The sequence below is a fragment of the Alligator mississippiensis genome, chromosome 7, assembly GCF_030867095.1.
Source record: "Alligator mississippiensis isolate rAllMis1 chromosome 7, rAllMis1, whole genome shotgun sequence".
Classification (NCBI taxonomy): Eukaryota; Metazoa; Chordata; order Crocodylia; family Alligatoridae; genus Alligator; species Alligator mississippiensis.
In genome coordinates this window covers 36,354,394-36,377,239 of record NC_081830.1, presented here as the reverse complement: position 1 = coordinate 36,377,239, position 22,846 = coordinate 36,354,394, and the positions used below count along the sequence as shown (strand labels likewise).

The 22,846-nt window shown below is 50.2% G+C and overlaps 1 protein-coding gene across 2 annotated transcripts; it reads right to left on the bottom strand.

Moving 5' to 3' along the window:
• Positions 1-165: 165 nt before the first annotated feature.
• Positions 166-20,861, bottom strand: LPCAT4 (lysophosphatidylcholine acyltransferase 4). 2 transcript variants are annotated; one of them, XM_059730804.1, is made up of 14 exons: positions 20,719-20,861; positions 8,675-8,817; positions 8,357-8,577; positions 7,509-7,621; positions 7,198-7,258; positions 6,134-6,192; positions 6,007-6,041; positions 3,053-3,107; positions 2,751-2,833; positions 2,157-2,282; positions 1,833-1,965; positions 1,362-1,460; positions 734-890; positions 166-551 (listed from the first exon to the last, which is right to left on the bottom strand). In XM_059730804.1, the coding sequence occupies exons 1-14, from the start codon at positions 20,806-20,808 to the stop codon at positions 406-408; spliced, it is 1,521 nt and encodes a 506-aa protein (XP_059586787.1). In that variant the 5' UTR covers positions 20,809-20,861; the 3' UTR covers positions 166-405. The 2 variants fall into 2 exon arrangements, with proteins under 2 accessions (XP_059586787.1, XP_059586788.1); XM_059730805.1 differs by lacking the exon at positions 734-890 and having other exon boundaries at positions 438-551.
• Between the last annotated feature and the right edge of the window lie 1,985 nt (positions 20,862-22,846).

The window sequence follows — 22,846 nt, the reverse complement described above, 5'->3', positions numbered from 1 at the left end:
CTTGGTTTCCCGGTAAACCACCATTTTACACTAATAAGGCTCAAACTACCTTTGCTTTAAAACGCATATATATATATATATATATATATATATATATATATATATATATATATATATATACACACCTCTATCTATACATATAGATATAATATTTTAATATAGATATTTTATATATAAAATAGCATTCTTTTAATTTTACAAAACAAAAACAAAATAACCTCCCCCAGAAAAAAAGCAAATTTAAAAACAATTAAAAAAATAAAATTAAATGTTCCCCAACCCCAAGAATTGGCTGTTTCCTCCCCATTTTCTGTTGCCCTGAGTTGCTGCATGTGTCCCAAGTAGCGAGTGCACTGGAGGGAGTCTCTGCGTGGTAGCATGGCTTTTTGGGGTTAGGGTTGTGGCTCAGTCTGCTTTGCTCTTGGGAGGGTTGAGGAGGGAGCCATTGCTGTGAGGTATGGGGGCCCCACGGGTGGGCATGGGGGGGCAGAGATAGGTGGTGAAGAGGGGAGCATAGTCAGGGTGATTCAGGGTGAAATCCTGGAACTGACCTAGGGAAGAAGAGAGAATGAAGACGAGGATAAAGTCACCAGCAGCCCATCTATGTATCTAGCCTTCCCATCTGTCTGTCTCTCCATGCATCTAGCCTCCCCATCACTCTTTACAGGTTCCCTGTCAATCTCTTCCTCCCCACCTGTCTCCCTCTCCTGACTCTGTCTGTGTAGGTGCTCACCAATGCTCAGCCCGCCGTGGATCCCAATCCCACCCAGCGTAGCATAGAGCTCAGCTCCATCAGCCAGTGGTGTCCCCAGCACCAGCCGTAAGATGGTGCAGAAGGCCTCCTGGCACAGACGTGGCTCCTCCAGCTCAGTCTGCTGCTCACAGAACAGCTGTAGGGAGAGAGCGCAAATGTGAACCAGAGGTGCTCCCCTGGCTTGGCCCATCCCCCTGCTTACTGAACAGTTGCAAGGAGAGAAATAGCAGCAGTATGAGAGAGGTTCTCATGCAGCTTTTCAGTTCCACTATCTCCCCTCATTCTCCCATTCAAGCCCCTCTTTCTTCACTGCCAGATCTCTGCATATCCTCTCAGCCCAATCCCAGAGACACCCCATTCCCTCATATCTCTTTATAATCCCCATCTCAGCCCTTCTTTCACAGCCACCATATTCTTGCACATTTCCCCAGCTTTCTGTGTATTACCCCATCCCATCTCTTCCCCATAATCTCCCCATATCCCTGCATGCCTTATCTCCTTTTCCCTCCACATGCCCCCCATCTCTTCCCAACCTGTCCTGCAAACCCTTCCACTCTGGCACCCTCTTATCTCTGCTTCCTCCAGTCCCTCCTGCCCTTTGGTGCACCTGAAAGGCCAGTTGTGTGAGCTCCTTGGGGCTGTGTGTCCCCTCCAGGGCCTGCAGGGCCAGCTGCACCTCCCGAGAATCCACTCTGCCCTCTTCATCCTATGTACAGAGAGGAATTACATCAGGCTGCAGCCCCATCCAACCTTCCCAAACACTTTCCTGGGATAGTCCCCTCCCATTGCTCTCCCCAAGGGAATCTTCCAAGCTGTAGGACAGTCCCCTCCCTTGTCACACCTCAGCAGCAATTCTTACCCCCAGGTGTAATTCCCTACCTTCCTGTCACAATCAGAGCAGTACCTCCACTTGTTCCCTAGAAGCAATCTCCACATATTTCTCTCTTCCCACCTCCCTTGGGCCAATTCTCACTCCTAGGGGCAAATCCATGCCTAGCCTGTCTCTCCCAGGATCAGTCCTCACCCCTGAGGCATTTTTGTTTTTTGTTCTCCCCTGAGCAGTCTCCCTTGCTGATACCTGCTTGAAGAAGGTGTGGAGCCCATTGGCCACTTCCAGGTGGGCCAGCCCCAGCCAGCGGGCAAGTTCTTGGTGCCCCAGTCTTTCTGGCCCATTGCTCAAAGGGGGCTGCAAGTTACCTCCTGGGACCCATCTGCAGAAGGTGAGCCCACAGTGGGGAAATCAGAGAAACAGGGAAGTCACTGCCCCCAGTGTCTTGCAGTCCCTCCCTTGACCATGTCCCTTCTCCTGCTGCCCTCTATTCCCTTCCCTCAAGCCCCCAACCCACCCCTTCTCATCTCCCACTGATGCTACCTCCCCCATCCCTCTGCCTCATTTACATACCTCATTTTCCTTAGGGCTTTACTAAGCTCCCAGAGCTGGGGCTCCAGTGCCACCCGCAAACGCCCCACAGCACATACTGGCAAGTTCCCTACAAATTCACATTCAGTGGCTGGAATGCTGAGGGCCCTGTAGAGACACATTGGGGGAGCACAACTGAGGGTGAGACTGGGGATGCCCAAAGGACTCACACTCCCCTTCCCAGGAGCCCCTGTGCCAATCTGCAGGGAGCCCCACACATCAACTGTCTACAGGGATTTCCCATGTCACCTCCAGGGTAACCACATGAACCACCTAGGTGTCCTGCAGCAATCTCACACAAGGAACCTCAGACCTGCTCCCTTACGACCCCACACAAACCCTCCTGGATTGCTCATTCCACCCCCAGGTATCCTGTGACAGCTCCCCAGGACTCCCGTGATAACCTCCCTTGAGTTCCCACTTCCAGCTGCTCTGGGGCCCTCACATCCACTTCTTCCATTCTCTGTATCCACCTCTCCTGCATCACACCCTGGGTACCCCTGCATCAGCCCCCAGGGGAAGTTTATACTGCCCTTCCCAGAGCTGATCCCAGTCCTCTCTCCCACCAGCACTTACTGTGCCATGGTTTTTTGGACATTACTGGCATAGAGGGTAGGGTTGGTACTCTCTTCAGCACTGGGGTGATAGACTGGGAGGAACTGAAAGAAACAGGCATGTTAGTGGGCATGTGGGGAGACTTGGTAGGAGGTGCTGCACTGAACAAAGCAGTGCAGATTCTACCCCCTATGTCATGCTGCTGCAGGGCATGGCCCAGGAAGCTCAGTAGGGGGTGCTGGGTGCTATCATGCAAGGGTCAGGGTGAGGGGCTCAGTAGGAGGTGCTGTGCTGCAGAGAACAATGCTGTGGTGCTGTCTTACCTCCACTTCCACAGTAGTGCAGAGCTGTGATGCTGTTAACCAGATGACTTTAAGTCTGTAGTGAAAAACAGGGAATTATACATCAACAGCTCTCTACCAGTCAAGGAGAGGGCAGCAGGGACACACACACACACACACCCCCAGCAGGGCTCATCCTAGCAAGAGGCAGCAGGTATAGTTTCATAGTTGGTAGGGTCAGAAGGGACCTGAGTAGATCAAGTCCAACCCCCTGTCATGGGCAGGAAAGAAAGCTGGGGTCAAACCACCCCAGCTAGGTGATTTTCTAGCCTCCTTTTGAAGACTCCCAGGGTAGGAGCGAGCACCACTTCCCTTGGAAGTTGGTTCCAGCTCCTAGCCACCCTGACAGTGAAGTCGTGCCTCCTGATGTCTAGTCTGAACCTACTCTCAGTCAACTTATGGCTGTTATTCCTAGTTACTCCTGGTAGTGCTTGGGGGAACAGGGACTCTTCCGTTCCCCGCTGGTCCTCCCTGGTAAGTTTATACATCGCCACCAGATCCTCTCTAAGCCTTCTCTTGTGGAGGCTGAACAGATTCAAGTCCCGTAGCTTCTCTTCGTTGGGCCTGCCCTGCTGCTCCCAGATCATGCAAGTGGCCCTCCTCTGGACCCTCTTGATGCTGTCCACATCCCTCCTGAAGTGCGGCGCCCAGATCTGGACACAATACTCCAACTGCGGCCTGACCAATGTCACATAGAGGGGCAAGATCACCTCCCTGGACCTGCTTGTGATGCATCTGTGGATGCATGGCAAGGAGCGGTTAGCCTTCCTGACAGCGTCCCCACATTGGCGGCCCATGTTCATCTTGGAATCAATAATGACTTCAACATCCTTTTCTCCCTCTGTGCTGATGAGAAGAGAGTTTCCAGCCTGTAGGTATGCTGCTGGTTCTTCCTCCCCAGGTGCAGCACCTTGCACTTGTCAGTGTTGAAACCCATCCTGTTCTCATCTGCCCACCCTTATAACCTGCCCAGATCTAGTTGCAGCCTGTCCCTACCTTCTATCGTGCCCACCTCTCCCCACATCTTAGTGTCATCTGGGAACTTGAACAAGTTGCTTTTCACCCCCTCATCCAAGTTGCTGATGAAGATGTTGAACAGTGTGGGCACGAGGACTGAGCCCTGGGGGACCCCACTGCCCACATCCCTCCAGGTTGAAAATGACCCATCCACCACCACTCTCTGGGTGTGACCAGCTAGCCAATTTGCCACCCATTTGACTGTGTAGGTATTGATGCCACAGTCGCCTAATTTTTTAATGAGAATGGGGTGAGAGACAGTGTTGAAGGCCTTCCTAACATCCAGAAAGACTATGTCTACCGCGACACCAGTGTCCAAGGATTTTGTGATCTGGTTGTAGAAGGCAACTAGGTTGGTCTGACAGGATCTGCCTCGAATGAACCTGTCACAACCCAAGGGTGTGATTTTTGTTTGTGTGTGCTTCGGCACTGCTGAATTATTTCCTGCCACTTGTAGCTTTCTTTGCAGGGTGCATTTCTTCGTTGCAACAGAGAAATGCGCGTTGCAAGGAGTTCCCGCCATTTGTATTCAGATTCGTGCCCCACTATTGGTCAGTTCTAAATTATTCCCACGTGGCGGCTAGCGATTGGCTTGCTAGCCGTATAAAAGGCTTGAGTGGTTTCCACCCAAGTTGGAGGACTCCATGATTATCAGGAGGAAGAGAACTTCACATCTTGTGAAGATCTCTAAGTGCTGCGGAGCCTATCAGACCCAGCATGTATCTCAAGAAGGCTACAGGGGTCTGATCACCCTCTCGCCTCTCCCCGTCGCTGCCTGATCCCTCGACGTACCCTTCCCTGTGCGCAAAGTTCCACGGAGCCTAGCAAACTTCATGTGAGTGAATCCAGAGCTCTACCTGGGGTTCAAGTCCTGCAGCTTTTTTTTCTTCCTGTCGCCGAAACCCCATTGCGACGTACTCCTGAGGTTTTTGGCCATCTCCCGTCGCCGAAACCCCATTGCGATGTACCCTTACGTTCTGCAGGTTCGAGTTTTTTGTTTTGTTTTGTAACCGCAACTCAAGCAAGTTTTCCTGCCTGCACCGCGACCATCTTCGGTGTAAGTAAAATAATCTTAAATCAACCACTAAGCGTCCGTGCCTAATTCTAGCATGCCACCTGCTTTCCCCGACCCGGCGTGTCCGAGCTGCTGGCCACAGCCTGCCGTGTGAAAAAGGGGCCTCGGACTGCTCCTGGCCGCACAGAACCCATGTCGGTTGCCCCTAAGCATGATTCCCCCTGCTGGCCCCTTGCAGATGTGTTCTTGGATAATTTTCTCAAAGAGCTTCCCCAGGACCGAGGTAAGATTAACGGGCCTATTGTTTCCTGGGTCCTCCTTCCTCCCTTTTTTGAAAATGGGGACCACATTGGCCCTTTTCCAATCCTCTGGCACCTCGCCAGAGCACCACGAGTGGTCGTAGAGCTGTGCCAGGCTTCTGCCAATGGCTTCTGCCAATTCCCTCAGCATCCTTGCATGGCGATCATCTGGACCTGCTGATTTCAACATGTCTAATCCCACCAGAAGAACCCTGACTAGGTCCTCTCTGACCCTGGGCCTGGCTGTGCCTCTCCTGAGTTTGTCCAGGATCCCGGTGGGGGGGTGTCCCAGTCCCTGCTCGGAAATATGGAGGCAAAGAATTTGTTAAAGAAGTCAGCTTTATCATTTGGTGCAACCACCAGATTGCCAAGCATGTCCTGCAGGGGCCCCACATTACCCGGTGCCTTGTTTTTACTCCCTATGTATTTAAAAAAGGACTTCTTGTTGTCTTTGATTTGGGTCTCTAGTCCCAGTTCTGTCTCTGCCTTAGCCTTTCTAACAGCCCCCCTACAGACACACACATGCAAGCACACACATACATGTGGCCATGCACACACATGCACGCACGCGCACACACATGCACAAAATCTCTACTGTGACTCACACTCCAGGTCCTCTCCACGCCCAGGTGGTTGAGTCCTGCAAAAAGAAAAGCATATTTGTTGTGCTGAGCAAGCACACCACTCCCCAGGGTGCATGACACGCACCTATGAGTCCACCTGGCCACTCACCAAGCTGTTGGGATATCGGATGAGGACAGGCTGGATGGGAACCCCAGCGATAAAGGCACCTAGGAGAGAAAGAGAGAGATGATAAGCATGTGGGAATATATGTACTTGTCAATGGATTGACACACCTGTCAGGCCATTGGCAGACATTCAGTTAAAAGCACCATAGGATCTGATGCACACCCCAACAACAGTGCTTTAAGCCTTGCTATGGATTCATGGCAGGAGGTGCAATTATGGGATCAGGGATCAGATCCCAGTTGTGCCATATTACTGGTGTGGGGGAAGCCCAGGATCATGATCCTGGGCTCCCCCCTGCTTTGGTAAGTAGCAAGCCAGTCAGATGGTCCTTGCTCCCAGCCTTGCAAACACACAGGAATCAAGGACTCCAACATGCCTCTGAGACTGGGAACACCAATTAACTGATACATGCAATGTAAGGTGTGATGGGACATGGCTACAAAGTTATTAAACATATTTTGTATAATAAATTGGTGGCTTATTTCTTGTTTTATTGCACCATTAATTTCATGAATGTGTGGCCAGATAACTACTTAAAATAGGATTAACTGGTTAATCATGTCTTAAATATAATGTCTGCCAGGGGCCTTAGAGTACAAGTGTTCAGAGATTGCTGCAGAAGGGTGCTGCTACTGACAACCCTTTTCTGCCTGAGTGTCCACTGAGTGACACATCTGTCACTGCACAAGTGCACAGGAACTGATAGTTGTCACTGCAAGAGTGTGCAGAGACTGGCATAGGCATTACATTGTTACTGGTGGGACTATTAGTTACCCCAGGAGTCCCAAAAGTTTTGGACTTATCAGCATGCCCCTCACATGTGGCACAGTCAAGATGCCCCAGGTTTGCACTCAGCTTGAATACACCCCAGGGCCAGATTTTCCTGCCTACCTCTACAGCCTTTCTCTGACAGTGCAGCAGGCATGGTGTGGAGGTCTCTGGGCTTTGATGAATGGTGAAGGGGAATCAGGCCTACTGTCTTCCCCCCTCAGCCTCCATCCCTATGACCCTGCTGCATGTCCCCGAACCACTGCAATCTCTCATACCTGGTTTGAATTTCAGCAGGGCTTTCTTGTTAGAGCAAGTTCCCTCAGGGAAGAACAGCACCTAGGGGAGTGGGTAACAGAGGCATGAGTCAAGCATTGTTGGGGTGATGCAGGGGGACAGAGGGGAAACAGGGCTAATGGGAGGAGGAGAGACTATGCTGGCTTGGCTGAGGTACTGATTATAGGTGTGGAGAGGAGACTGGGTTGGCTGAGCCAAGGTGCTAATGTGAGGGATGAGAAGAAAGAGATGGCTAGGCAAAGGGGTCAGGCTGTGGCTTATAGGATAGATGACGGCAAGGCTCTGGTCTCACCTGTGGCCATTTCCCCCTTGATGTGGCCCGTCTCTTCACTTCCTCCACCACCTTCTTGCGGGAGGCTGGATCATGGCGTGACACTAAGATGGCCTGGTTAAACCGGAGGAGGGCTGGAAATAAAGGAACAGCATTTAGAGGTGAGGGCTACTTGGCAAGAGGCAGACCAGTGCCCTCCTGCTACTCTACAGCCTTCAGCTACTTCCATCCCACCGTTTTTCAGCTCATGGCTTCCTTCTTTCCATCCACTTTCACCTTCCTTCACTCCCCAGATTTCCCTAATGCCCCTTAAAACCCTCAGCTGCTAACAGTCGTCATGCCTGCACCCTTTCCCTAATGCCCCTTATAACCCTCAGCTGCTAACAGTCATCATGCCTGCACTCTTGTTCCCATTTCCTTCCAGGTTCCACTTTTCCAGCCTGCAGCACTTGTTACCCTGACTGGGATGTCCTGTACAGGGTAGGTCCCATTGCAGGGAGCAAGCTACAAAGAGACTTCACTTCCCATGTCCCATTTCAGGCAGAGCATGCAATTGAGGGGCTCATTTCTACACATACACCACAGGCTTCCACCACACCAGCAGCTCCAAGAAACTACCTGGGCCTCTTTTATGGACTGACACTAGATACTACTCAACAGGTACTACCCAACAATGGAATATCTCATCTCTGCCCTGCCCAGAGGGTCTCATGTATCTAACAACCCTGATACCCTGCACTGGCACCATGCAGTTGGGACAACCATGCAATGGAAGTCCCATTTTCCACTCTGTCATGTGGTCCTCTTGCATCACCCAGTGCCGCCATGCAATGGCAAGTCTTATCTTCCACCCTATCCCAGCGACTCACCTCCAATGACTGGAACATGGAGGTTCTCTGTACGGGATACCACTTTTGGGAGGTCACACGGCAGCAGAATGATGGGGTCAAAGAAGGTGGAGTGGGGGGCAGCGACCAGGATCGGGGCTTCCAGCCGTGATGCTTGTCGACCCCGCACCCGGATCCGCATGAAGCCCAGGAGGAAGAACATCAGGCGGCTCAGGAAGTAGACAGAGCCATGGGCGATGGAGCTGGAATGGGAGAGAGTGAGACAGTGCATGGAGGGGTGGGGGGGTAGAGCCCAGGGCTTCAGGGGCTTCAGTACAGCTGTGAAGAGGGGTCACTTACTTCCTCCATCCCTTCAGTGGCTCCTTCAGCTTCTCCTCAGACAGTCCCACCACTTGAAGCAGCGCGAAGGGCCAGACGAGGAAGAGGACAATGAAGGCCAGAGCCACACGGAGAGGGGCCAACAGTGCTCCCAGCAGGTAGAACTGAAAAGCAACAGGAAAAATGATGGTCAACACCAACTGTCAGACCCTTTCCAGGAAACAGCAGCAGAGACCAAGAACTGAAAGGATAATGGGCAAACTAGGATCAACATGCATCAACAGTGCAAGGCTCTTACTTCCCCAGCAAGCGATAACAGGGTTACACTGCCACCCACACACTGGGCTTCTCCCCAACAGAAAGAGGCACTTGTACATATAGAACTAGTTCCCTCAGCTTGATGAGATTATTTCCAGGCCTGAGGAAATCTCAAGTGCAGTGGACACATCCCACAAGAAATAATCCTGGACTGCAGCTGTATTTCCAGGATCAGCAAGCATGTGCTGTGTCTTTAGTGCGCTCTGACCCACAACCAGATGCTTGCAGGGCAGAAGAGGAAAGCCCAGATAGTTATGGAATAAATCCTAGACAGGGCCTGAGTGAGGGGTGGGGAAGGCGAGAGGAAGGGGGTTCACTATTAGCAGAGGCCTGTCGTGGTTTTTATTCTGTATCAGAGTACCAGACACTTGTCTGGATAGTGTGTACAAGTAGCATACACATTAATACAGGACACACATGGTACTTTACGTTTCATACATTGTGCTCAATAGCGTTGTGAAGTTGTGTGTGTGTGCACACATGCACGTATTGCACCTTGGGTTTATTTCTTTGGGGTTTTCCCCTTTCACTCTTTTGTGCATCATGTTGAAAGTCTGAAATTCTTGTACTATGGAGTTCTCCCTGATTCACTCCTTCTGTTTGCTGTTTATTTTTAGCCTGTGAGTTATTTTTAAAGGGAAGTAGGTTGTGTTTCTACGATGGGGAAGGTTTATTTGACTATCCATATTTTAGGAGTTTTTTGATTGCTTTCCTTATCATTCTCATGCATATTTGTTTGTATATGTGTGTTTGCTTATATATATTGTGTGCTGTATATGCTTTGCATTATTTGCTTATTTTCAAGATTTTTAAAAAATGTTTTTGTACTGAGTTTCAATTTGTGTGTGTATATTTGCTCTGCACATGTAGTGTATGTTTTCTATTACACGTTTTATACATATTGAATATGTTTTGTGTACTGTGATTATTTTCTGTTTGTTCATGTTGTATTTTTTGTGGTGTGTTGCAGCATGTGTATATTGCTTCTGGTGTGTGCATTGTGTAAGTTTGGTGTGTGTTTTTGATGTCTTTTATGTTGTTTAGTTTTTATTTGTTTATGTTGTATATGTTAAGTTGCCATGTTGCTTGTGTGTTTATTTGATTTGTGTGTGCATTGTATATTATATGTTGTGCCTATTTAGTTTGTGTGTTCATTTGCTCTGTGTGCCATTTGTTTTGCATGTTGAATTTATTTTGCATGCATGTTTGTTTGTTGCAGGCATGTACAGAGTCTTCATAAAGTCCTTGTGCACTTTTAAACTTTAGTAACTTAGGTTGTAGGTATGATAGAAACAATCTGTAAAGGACATTTAAAAGCAAAGTTATTCATGTTTAAGGACAACTGGAGTACATATTGCTAGACTTCATAAGTAATAATGAATTTATACTTATTTCAGATCCTTTGACAAACAAAAAATGGCTACTGTAGACGAGAAAGTAAACTGTGTCCTATGGCTAGCAGAATTGAAGTCCATATCAGCTGTGAGAAGAAAATGGTGGTTATATTGAAGTCTAGCATTGTGTACTCTAGTTGTCCTAAAACTTCAAAAAATTTGCTTTTAAATGCCATTTACAGATTGTTTCTATCACACCTATCACCGAAGTTATTAAAGTTTAAAAATGCACAAGGACTTTATGAAGACCCTGTATTTGCTGGCCTATCTGTCCTCCATTTTCTGCTTATTGGTTGTCTGGCCTATCTGTCCTCTGTACAGTTATTTTGTGTTTCCTGTGGGTTCTTGTACAGTTTGTGGGTGAAATCTGTAGTCCATTTTCTAAATGTTATTTGAAAACAGGAAACGGATTTATAAACCTCATGAGGGAAAGATTCCTCACCACTGTGCTGTGTGTTAATGCTATTATTGTCAATGTTAAGTGTAACTATTTAATCCATTTTGGGTGAGGAATAGATTTTTTTTCTATTTATTAGCCGTTTTGGAAAGTTTAAAAAAATATTGTTTTCAGTGAAATTTTCAGTGAATGAGAAAAGTAAAAAAACAACAACTTTTTTTGGAAAAAAAATGAACTTGGGTTGTTTCAGATACAGGCTCATGTCCTACCCCAGTCTGAGGGGTTCAAGACCACATCACCCTTGTCCCAGGAATAGGCCTTCACCATCAGGCTAGAATAGACAGGGGTGGTGGGAAACACTCTCCATCCCACCTGTTAAATTTGGGCTGATGTACAGAAAAGACACACTCCCCACACAACATTCATGGGTCCTGGGACAGTGGGTCTGCTTCTACCCCAGCGATTCCCAGCCTTGTTAGACTCAAAGCAGCCCTCCGTGACTCTTCAGAATTGAGCAGCACCCCATTTCAAAAACTAATATAACTACAGGATGAATAATCATGCAATTATGATACTCCTATGTTATACTAGTGTGTTATTAATATGCACTAACACCATTACCAAATTATAATAAAAAATATAATACAATTTTCAACTCTTCAGGCTGCCGTTGGGGAGCACTTTCCCAGCTCTACCTGGCTCTACACATATTTGCTCCCAGCATAGCTCCTGAACTCTCTGCACGTGGCATCAGGTATCTGCTGGGAACCGGATGCTGGCAGGACAGTTTTTGCCCTTAGTTATCACAGGGCAATCCCCCTGAACTCCAGCCAGGGGGCCAAAGTGAACAGAGCCTAGGGACACCCAGCTGGTAGGGATGAGGTGCCAGGTTGCAAATATGCAGGTGGAGGGCACTGAGGAGGTTGGGGGTGGGGGGACATTGGGGAGACAACACAACACATGAGACCTGGGAGCAAGACTGGGGTGGGGGACACCTTCCCTGCTCCCAGTCTGTATCTGAGGGGACAAGTGCAACCCCCATTGCCTTAGTTGGTCTACTGGGGACTTGCATGCTGGGGACTGGAGCCACCTGCCCCCACAACCCATCCTGTCAGCCCTGGAAGTAAGCAAGGAACTGAGGATAAACTAGGTTGAAAAGCACAGCTCTGCATCTACATATCTGCCTGGCCACAGCAGAGTGCACTGCTCAGAGCAGCTAGCACTGGGGCTGAAGGGGGTGGGGGAGCAGCCACTGGTGCCCCTTGTCCAAGGACCTCTGGGGCAGGCAGGGGAAAGAGTAAGTAAAGTGCTTATATCTTTGCACAGGGGGAAGACACTGCAGCACTCTCATGAGGCTCCTGCAGCACCCTGAGGTGCCAGAGCAGTCCAGCAGAGAATTACTGCTCTATCCATTCTGTATCCTAGTGGTGATACTACTTGCCTGGCAGGAAAGACCTTAATTCTAGTCTCTGCTCCAAGGCCTTTGTATTCATTTGATCTAATGACTGCTTAATGGAAAAGATAAAATCAGTACCTGGAGCAGGCATCAGAATTCAGGCCTCCACCCTCCCAGGTGAACCAGTGCTACAAAGTAAGGTTCCTTCTTGTGCAGTCTCTCTGCCCATAAAAATACTGAATTTGTTTCTGCACAGTGACCAGCTTCTACAGCAGCAATGGAGTATGCCCATAACCAGCCTGGCCACACAGCCTGCTGGTTAGGATAGTTTCCTGCAGGATTGGATCTACAGGTTTGAGTTCCCTCAGGCTGAGGAGGGAATAGAATCCAGGTCTGACATTACCTAAGGGAGTGCTCCAACTAGTAAGGATTAAGTCCTTGGAGCTAGACTGTTCTCAATGGTGGCAGATAACAGAACAAGAAGCAAGGGTTTCGAGTTGAAGCAAGGGAAGTTTAGATTAGATATTAGAAAAAAAAACTCTCTCAAGAGGAGAGTAATAAAGCACTGGAACAGGTTACCCAGAGGGGTTGTGGAATCTCTATCCTTGTCCCTCGCTAGACAAAACCTTGGCTGGGATGATCCAGTTGGGGATGGATCTGCTTTGAGCAGGGGGTTGGACTAGATGACCTCCTGAGGTCCCTTCCAAACCCTTATTTTATCTGATTCTATAATCCTGTTTCAATTGCGTGAGCCTAAGTAGCACTTACATAGCTGTGTGACTGCAATTTTTGGCACGTATGCAGTCTGGATTTTATTTCCACCTGCAGTGGAATAGGATAGCCCAGGTATGTGTGTACCCGCTGAAAGTGAAACAGAGGAGGAGAGCCTTCCTGATAGTCTAAGCATAGAAAAGTATGGCTGGAGGGAACCTCAGGATGTCATCTAGTCCAACCCCCAATTCAAGGCAGGATCATCCCTATCTAAGCCATTCTAGACAAGTGTTTGTCTAACTCAGTGGTGCTCAACCTTCAGTTCACAGGCCTAATCCAGCCCACAGGCTTGTGTCATCCGGTTTACAGGGCTCCTTGTGGTTCTGGAAGTTTGGCAGTGGAGGAGAAATGGCAGCATTAATTGCCACAACTTCCAGAGCCATGCCAATTCATGCTGCCACCATTCTAGACCAGTGGGGAGCCCTCTGGACTGGGTGACATGACCCTGCACACACAGCTGAGCTCTGGCCAGATCTGGCAGATGGAGCTGGTCGGATGTGGTGGGTGGGGCTGCATCCAGGGACTGATACTGTGCCACCCTCACACTGGATTAGGCCCGCAGACCATCCCTGCCCCTGGAATCCAGCCTGTGGACCGGCCCTGCATCATTCATCCATCCTGCAGAGCTGGAAGTTTCAGCACCACTGGTCTAACCAGTTTTAACCCTTACACTCAGTGACCAGGCATGATGCCTGAACTATCCAAATACTCTTTAATTTGCCACAGGGAAATGAGGGCACTGTTAATGTTCTGCCACTGCAAGGACAGGAAGTAGTTCTTTTAAATACACTCAAGAGATTCAAGAGGAAGGACCACACCCCCGCCACAGAGACAGGCAACAATTCTGAAAGTCCAGGCCAATCTTGCCCTGGGCTAAAATTGTTTCCTGATCCCAAATGTGGCAATCAGTTTGTCCCTGAGCAAAGAAGCAAGATTCTCTAACAAGGAACCTCCAGGTTTCTTAAGTCCCAGCAGGAACATCAGCATACCCCAGTCATAATCCCCAGCTTTGGCAGCAGCCAACACCCAATGCTTCATAGGACAGTGAAAAAAATCCAAACAAAATCAAACCTGAGACCCATAACAACAGGAGGGGAAAAAATTCCTTCCAGGCCACATAAGGCAACCAACAAAATCCAGGAACATGGGAAAAACCAAATGCCCTCCACTCCGTATAGCAACCTGAGGATCACAAGCACAACTCCACAGATCTCACACACTGACTGGAGAGCCAGAAATCCCTGTTCTGTTATACTCCTCCTCAGTTTACTTCTGGCAAGTACACACATACTTAGGCAATTCTATTCCACAGGTGGAAACAGAATCCAAACTGTGCATAAGTGCCAAAAATTGCATAATATCACCCCAGCTCCTTTAAATGTCTTGTATAACCAAGACAACCGAGGAGCTCTGCTTCATTCTCCTGGTGATGTGCATGGCTCTCTCCAATTTTCACCTTCTCTGGGAGGCAGAGTGCTTTTTATCGTGTCTGAACAATGCACATGTGGGAATCTACTGGGCTTCCATCTGTTGCTCTTCACAGCATACCTTAGGTTTTGCTACTCTTAGATCATCCCTGACCAATGTGTATCCAACCTTGAAACCCTTCAGTGAAGAAGATTCCACAGCTTCTTTCGGCAGTCTATTCTACTACCTTACTGTTTTTACAGTGATGTTCTCCTGATATCCAATCTAAACCTACTTTGCTGCAATTTCAAGCTGTTGCTACATGTCTTGCCCTCTGCAATGAGGGTGGACATGTTTTTCTTCTTCTTTCAGACATTTAAAAACTGCCATCATGCCTCCCCCTTAATACGCCTAATACTCCTTTTGATGCAGTCCATAACTGCACTGGCTTTTTCTGCAGCTGCATCACATTGCTGACTCATGTTGAGTTTGTGATCCATCAAAACTTCAAGATCCTTCTCAGCAATGCTTCCACTGGGCCAGGCAGTTACCTCCCATTCTGTATTTGTGTTTTTGATTATTCTTCCTGAGGTGTAGCACCTTGCATTTGTCTACATGGAACTTCATCCTGTTGGCTCCAGCCCAGCTTTATGAGCTACCAAGATCATTCTCAATTCTACTCCTGTCCTCCTATGTGTTTGCAATACTTCCCAGTTTCATGTCACCTGCAAATTTGCTCAGGAAGCTCTCCATTCGGGCATCATTAACAAACACATTGAAAAGCACCAGACCCCTGTGGGAGTCCACTCAAGACCTCCTGCCATTTCAAACTGATCCATTTATAATTTCTCTTCACTTGCGGTTGTAAAGCCAGTTATCTGTCCACCTTGTAGTAATTCTTTCTAGCCCACATTTGTCCAATTTGCTTATGAGAAGGGTATATGCACCAGGTAATAATTTGTTCCAGTAACTTCCCCAGTATTGAAGCCAGGCTAAGTTGTCTATAATTCTGTACCAGGACCCCTACCCTGTAACTGATAAGTAGAGGGCGAGAAAGTGGTATGGCAGCCTTAAAAAGACTTTTTTTAGCACATATTCAGGAGTAGGCTTCAGAGCCCTTTAGAAGCTCCAGACAGTCTCCTGGACACTATAGGAACTGCTGGAAACCCAGATACTGGAGAAAACTGCTGCCCCTACTCCAGGTACTGGGAGTACAGCCAGACTGCAGAGCCAAGAAGCTGCAGGACTCCCAGCACTAATCCACAGGCCCTAATTGGAGAATGGCCACAGCTGCCCTGACGATTCCGCTACTGAGAACTGTAAGAAAGGGCCAGTAGCCACATGGGAGACAGGGAGGGCAGGGGCTGCAAGAGGAGAGACTAGAGGCCTTATATAAGCCCAGACCCATTGGTTGGTGCCAGGCTCAGAGAAGGAGCTCTGGGAGTAGGAGAAGCTCTGCAGGAAGTTTGAGACTAAAGTTAATTAATTTGTGCTGGGTGTTTATATTTCTGTTGCTGTTTTACAAGCTGTGAGGTATGGGAGTGGCTGGAAGGATGGAAGGAGGCCACTGAGAGAAACAGCCTATTGGATGGGTGATGGTCAGGCCCACAGCCTCTTTGGGGGCTATCACCATGCTCAGGGAGGAGAGAGAGAGGAACAGAGACCTTCTGAATGGAGAAGGGGTTTCAGACTAACAACCTGGTTGATCAAGGACAGTTTCCTGGACTCATAACTTGTAGCATCAAGGCATGGCAGATGAGCTGGGAGAGCATACCAGGTAGCCAGAGTAGAAAGCAGACCTTGGCTAGGTAACAGGGAGTGCCAGACTGCCTGAGCCCTTCCCTCACCAGGCTTACTACAAGTTCCCTGGACCCTCTTTACCTTTTGTAGAGGTGTACTATGCTGGCCCTCTTTCACACCACTGGTGCCTTGCCTGTCTCCTACCACTTGGCACATATTATTGTTAAGGACTCTGAGGCTGCCTATACACATGCTCTGACATGTTCTAATTGGATTGTGTTGGAGCAGACTCTATTAATCAAGTCTGCTCCCTGTTCTAATTGGAATGCTCTAGCAATGCCACAGCATCACAAGTATTAACCCCCCCCCCCCCATTTCAAAATGTCTGTGTGGGGGTGCTTTAACTAAAGCTTGTTGAATAAGCTTTAGTTAAAGCATCCCACAACCATTTTTAAATGCATGGGGGGCTTAATACAAGTGATGCTGCAGTGTTTTAATTACAGCAGCTTTCCAGGAACCACTCTAATTAAAATGTCCAACCCCCAACCCTGAGCACATGTATAGACAATCTGAGTTCCCTTCTGCTGGTTCCTTCAGCACCCTAGGACAAAGTGTATCTGGCTTTGCAGACTCAATGCTTAGGGCACTTGCCTAAGGTCTGGGAGGCTGGGGTTCTAAGCTTATGTTACCTGGAGCAACTCTGACCTTGTATGTCCTGCTTTCCTGCAAAGTGTTTGAACCACCAGACTGTGATTTAGGCATTGCCCAGAACACACTCTAGCTCTTCTCTTGAAGGTAGTAGCACCTTGGGCAGCCAGGCAAAAGCAAGCAACCAAGAGAGGATGTAGGTCAGTGAGATGGAGGAGACTGGCTATTGGGCAGAAACTATCCCACAGATATTTATCCTTTTTTCAATGAAAACTAAATTCAAAGCACAGAAAAGACTTTAGGGACAGAAACCAGGATAAGGGTAAGCTAGAACTGGGATCTTCTGCTTCCTGGACAAGTGACTATACAGCAGACAACTGAGTTACAATTTGGGAGAATATGCCTCCTCCTCTACCACCAGGCACTCATAACTCATGGCTTTCCCCCTTACTAAGGTTCAGGACTGAACTGCTGTTCATCTGGCACATGTGTATTCTATTCCACATGGGCACTTATGCAGCTCTAGTGCAGCCTCCTGAGCCTCCTCATCAGGCATGGAATCTAAAATGTGCATATGTGCTGAAAACTGGCACTTGCATAACCACATTAGCACACTTGGGTGTGCAAAGGCGAAACAGAACCTAGCTTTAAGTCCTCATATGAAAGGCGGGCACCAGCATCTTCAGGAAATTTTTAAGAATTAAAGGGTGAGCCCTTCTCTTTGAAACTCCTTGGGGTCAGGTTCTGGGCTCTGGGTTGTGAGTGCTTTCAGATGCCTCACTCAGGGCTGCAGGCAGGCACCTAAGCCATGGAGAGGGGTAAAGTTCAGGAGCCCTCTCCCATGCCATACTCCCCCTTGGGAATACAGTACTCTAAGATTTCTTGGATTTAGCTAGATCCAATGTAGATCCAGCATAGGACTTAGGTTCCTAAAGTGATTTAGGCTGAACTGAGGGTGTTTAAATCCAAATTTGTGATCTAGGACACCTCATTCAGCTGCAGCCCAATCTTGGAGACACCTGACTTCATACAGCACTTCTGAACATGAGCTGAAAGCTTCCCGGATGCCTCAATTTTGCTGCTGTGCTTGTCCAGGCTGAGCTGCCCAGCTCTGGTCTCCAGCCTCCAGTCAGGATCTGGTACCCAGGCATTCCTCAGCTTAAATCCTCTGTGGGGCCTCATGCGGTCAGTGTTCTCTGCATGGAGATAATTCAGAGCAACATGACTGGGTCCCTCCTCAAATGCACCAGCGACCACTTTCTTGTAATGTGCAGGTGGTGATACAGGAGCTTGACTTATATATATCACAGCTCAGCAGATGCTCCACCTGAGTACACCTTGAGAAATAACAGCCTATCTTCATTTAAAAACTGCCATGGATGGAGAACAACCTTGGGGAATTGGTCCAAACACCAGTCATCTTTGTTGTTAAACCCACACATCTTATTTCTAGCGTGTGGCTGTCTGGCTTTCGCTGTTCTACTAACTACTTGAATGAAGAATCCCTAATCAAACTTCACATTTCTTTCTTCCATGCAGATTTTCAGTGAACCTGAAGCTCTCCAGGCTCAGCAACTGCTCAGTGAAATTGATATTCTCATCAGTTTCATGGCTAAGTACAGCTGCAGGAATGTCAATTTCAGGGAGCTCCAGAGGTCACCAGCTAAGGGGCAGACCTGCCTGCGCATTGGCTATAAGTGGGGGATAATACACTTCCAGGACCCCAGCCCACAGAGATTTTCAGAAATACACATGCATTTCCTTAAGAATCCTTTACTGGTTGTGGTGAGAGTCTGACAAATCCAAATGTTTCCACACACATCTTTTTGGGCTCAGTGAATTAGCATTTTTTGGTAATACTTTGGTTCATCAGAAAATTTCTGACCCGCTCTAATTTCAGACTGACCACATAACCTTTACCCGTTCCTAGTGAGTGAAACAGAATGAGCTCCCAGTAGCTTTCACTCTAAGGCATACTATTCCCCCATCTTCCCCATCTCTTCATTATGCTTGGGGCTGTTTTCTGATCCCCTCCCCAATCTATCAAGATCCTTTTTTTTGGGATAAAATTCATACAAGCATGAAAATGAAAATTCATGTCATTAATACCAGGTTGCACAGACTTCCAGAAAGAATTACTAATAAATCAGCCATGCTTATGAGACGTATCCTTATCTTAAAGTCATTCAGATAGATGTAACGTGAATGAATGCATATTCACCATTCCAAGCCTTCAGGTTAGATTTGAGACAACCAGCAAACTGGGGGGAGAGAGGAGGAATCAGAAAAGCAAGAGTGGGAAAAACAGGGGACATGGAAGTCTTCACATCACAGCTTTGGTCACCTCTGCTACTGTCTATAGAACAGCAGACCAGCCTGGGCACCAATCAATGCTTTGTAGTGTGATGCCCCTCATCTTGGCTCTGGCCATCTGCTCAGCATGCAGGGCCCCCGAAATGTCTTGTCTGGCAGACATGAAGAAGAGAGGAAAGAATGGTCAGGGAAAGGAAGATATGAAGGCACAAAGAAATTCTTGCATGGGGAAGAATGGGGAACCCTGGAGTCGGGGGAGACAAGAATGCAGGAACACAGATCCCCTGGCAGAGAGGAGGAGAAGGAACACGGAGCCCCTGGCACACTGGGGAGCCTTAGAAGTGGGGGAGATGAGCATGAAAATCTGCAGGATAGGGGATGCTGGTGAAAGGAGGAAATGAGAAGTACACACCTCTGGCATGTGGGGGATGGGGTGTGGAGTTGCAGAGAACCCCTGAGTTGGACGGGGACAGGGCAGGGGAGAAGAGGGGCTCCCGCAGCCCCTGGGGAGGGTGGCAGCGGTTCAGAGATTCTGGTTGACTTGAGCACAAGGCCCCCTGGAAGCATTTTCCCCATGAAGGAGGTGCTTCTGGTTGGCTATAACCCAATGGAAGCAGTGAGATATTGTGACTAATGAGCACTAACCAGGAAAGCCCAGGTTCTGGCGTAGCCACCTGTGTTATGGCAATGAGAGTGGGGCCCTTGCCAAGCATGCAGGCCCTGGCTGTCTATCCCACCCAACATACATGAAAACCCTAAATTTGGTATGGGGTTGCTGCTGCTAATAATAGTGATGTCCTGGGCCAGGAGGCAGTGAACCACCAATGACACTGAGGGGCTCTCATCTAGACTAACATACCCCCGGATCCATGGTGCACGAATCCCCTTGGTCAAACTCCCAGCCATAACATGGCTGGGTGAGTGGCTGTTAATGTAGCTGCTCTGCGTGCTGTCCTCCTACAGCCGCCCTCAGGGATCCCCACGGGACTGGAGGAACTGACCGGTAGTAACCCTGGAGCAGGAAGACTGCTAATGCAGCAGGGTCCTGCTCCACCCGGCGGCTGGGAACCGCAGGGGAGGCATGGAGGGGGCCTGCAAGGGGCAACAGCGTGGGATTACGGGGAGAAGGAAAGGAAACGGAGCGGCTGGGAGCAAAGTGAGGGCAGGCAGGCAGGTCTGCAGAAAGAGACGGACCGCCTATGTGGCGGCCAGAAAATAAGGAAACGAATAACGATGGCACAGACACAAAGCAAGCCCTCGAAGAACTCAGCCGCTGTCAGATGGCCCACTGGCTTCCGGCACCGCGGGTACATTTGCGGCGCTTTCATCTGCGGGGCTGGGCTTTTCAAGGGGATTTTCGGTGCTCCAAAGGTGCAGGCAGGCTCCGAGGGAGATTGGGCCTGGGCCTGGGTGGAAGCGGGGCAGCCGCCTTGCCCTTGTGGCAGCCTGCGCCGAGCATCCCTGCGCTCCCGGCATCGCCTCCGCCAGCCTCCCTGCGCCCCCGGGCCGAGGCATCCGCCGCCCGCCGCGCGGGAGCAGCGCACACACGCCGCGCCGCGCCGGGCCGGGCAGGGCCGTGCCCGCCGCGGGAGGTCCCAGCGCCCCCCCCCCCCCCCGCCGGGCCCAGGGGCTCAGCATCATCGCCCCGCAGCCCCGCCCGGCCCGGCCCGGCCGCGCTCACCTGGGCGCGCTGCCCGCCGCTCAGCCGCAGGTCGTGCACGAAGGGGTTGGGAGCCGCGGGCCGCCCCCGCGCCCGCCCGCCCGCCGGCATCGCCCCCCCGCAGTGCGGCCCCGCCGGAGCCGCCGAGCGATGGGAGCCGCGGGGCGGGCAGACGGCGCGGGCGGGGCGGGCTCTGGGCGCGTCGTCACGGCGACACGGGGCGGCGAGGACCGGGGATGCGTCGCCGCCGCCGCCGCAGCCCTTCCTGGGGCCGCACCCGCCACCAGCCCCCGCCTTGTCCCCTGCGCCGGGCCGCGCCGCGCCGGCAGCTCCCCTAGAAAGCGGGGCACAAGCCCGCCTTCCCGCCAGGGGTGCGGGGCCACTGACCCCAATGAAGCCACCGGGCATCTGGATCCAGCTGTTGTGAACCCACCCGTGTCAATGGACACCGGCTGGCAGCCGCCGGTGACTGGCAAGGTGACCCCTGGACATCGGGGGAGCTAGGCGGCTGGGGCCACGGGGCTGAGCTCCGGCAGGGGCCTGTGAGTCCCAGCCAAGGAAGGTCCCAGCTGAGGTGGGGGCTGTGCCTGGCTCCTGGGTTCAGGGTCTCCCCCCGGGACCTCTTGCACCAGCAAGCTCTGTGCTGTGTTTAGCCTGGCCGCGTTATATTTAGCAGGGAGCCTTGCTGGGGGCAGGTGTGCCGGCTTGACTCTACACAGGCCTGGGAGGCTGGGGGAGGGGGGATCCTGGGGGACCTCTGCCCCTGGCCCTGGCCCTGCCCCTTGGAACTGACAGTGGGTCAGTTCTGCAGCTGCCATTAGCAGTGAAACTGACCCGGGCATCAAATCGACTAGGCTGCCTGGCTCTGAGAGCTTCCTGTTCACTAGAAATCTTATTCCAGCCTGATTTTAACAAATGCACTAAATTTGGCCTCCAGTGCTGAGATGGATAGGTAGATGGGAGAGAGCTGGGATGGAGGGAGGGATAAACAATACTCAGGTGGATGGATACGTGAAGCCCACCAGGAGATTGGTTGGCAGGGAGTGGGGTAGGGGGAGGGGGAAAAAAGATGGATACGTAGCACAGAAAAAGGGACTGTTAGGGGTACCACTTGGCATAGTCTCCTTCAGGTGCGCTTAATGTAGCCGAGGGGCCTCATTCCCCCTTTTCTGCCCCTTTGGCTGCCCTCCTTTAATTCAGGTGCTCCCTACAGTTTCCCCAACCTTTCCCCACAACCAGCAACTCTGTGTCCTCCTGTTCCCTGCTTTCCCCTATGCCTCCATTTCTCCTTCCCCCACCAGTGTGCCTCCCTTGAATCTCAGGACTTTTGCCCCAGTACTCCTCTCTCATACCAAGTTGCCTTTTTCTCATCTCATGGGCTCTGGGTTCCTCTAGGCTTCCCCTTCCCCTCATAACAGGAGCTCCTACTCCCCCATGGCAGGAGATCCGCATGCCTGGCTTTCATCCCCTCTGCTATTCCCAGGAGGGTGGGCAAAGTGGCCCAGGGGTGGTGGTGTGGTGAATTGTTGTCTTGGAAGGGTTTAAGTGTTGTCACTGGCCAGGTCTTTGCTCTATAGACAATGGCAGAAGTGAATGGTACTTCACTGCTTTGACCATTGGAGCTGAAAGACAGAGCTTGGAGTGCTGGACAGAGCTTAGGACAGATGGATATGTTCTGTCAGCTCAGAAGGACAGATGGATGGACAGAAAGAGATTGCACAGACAGAGGTGTTAGGCAGGCCCGGGGAGGATGGCAATGGGAAGGAGCAGGTGGCTGCTTGAATCAATGGTATTTGTTACAATGTCACCATGTGCTTCAAAAGCATCTGAATCAATCCGCTCTCCCTTGGGTTCAAGGAGGTGACTCAGGCTCCTTGTTATGCCATCAGACCAGTGGCTCTTGTTGACATCCGGCTGTAATAATGCATCTGTCCTTAAGGAACAAGCAAGTGCCACCAGGAAGCTTTGTGCCATGACAAGGAAGGAGGAACAGATTATAGTTAGAGGTAATTATATCTGGAAAGATCAGAGGGAGGGTCAGGGGAGGAGCATACAGGCTAGACAGGGTGAGCCCAGAATGGGCGGGGAAGGGACAGAGAGAGATGGGAAGAGGAGAGGATACCAAGAGGGGGTAAGGCAGAGACCCCAG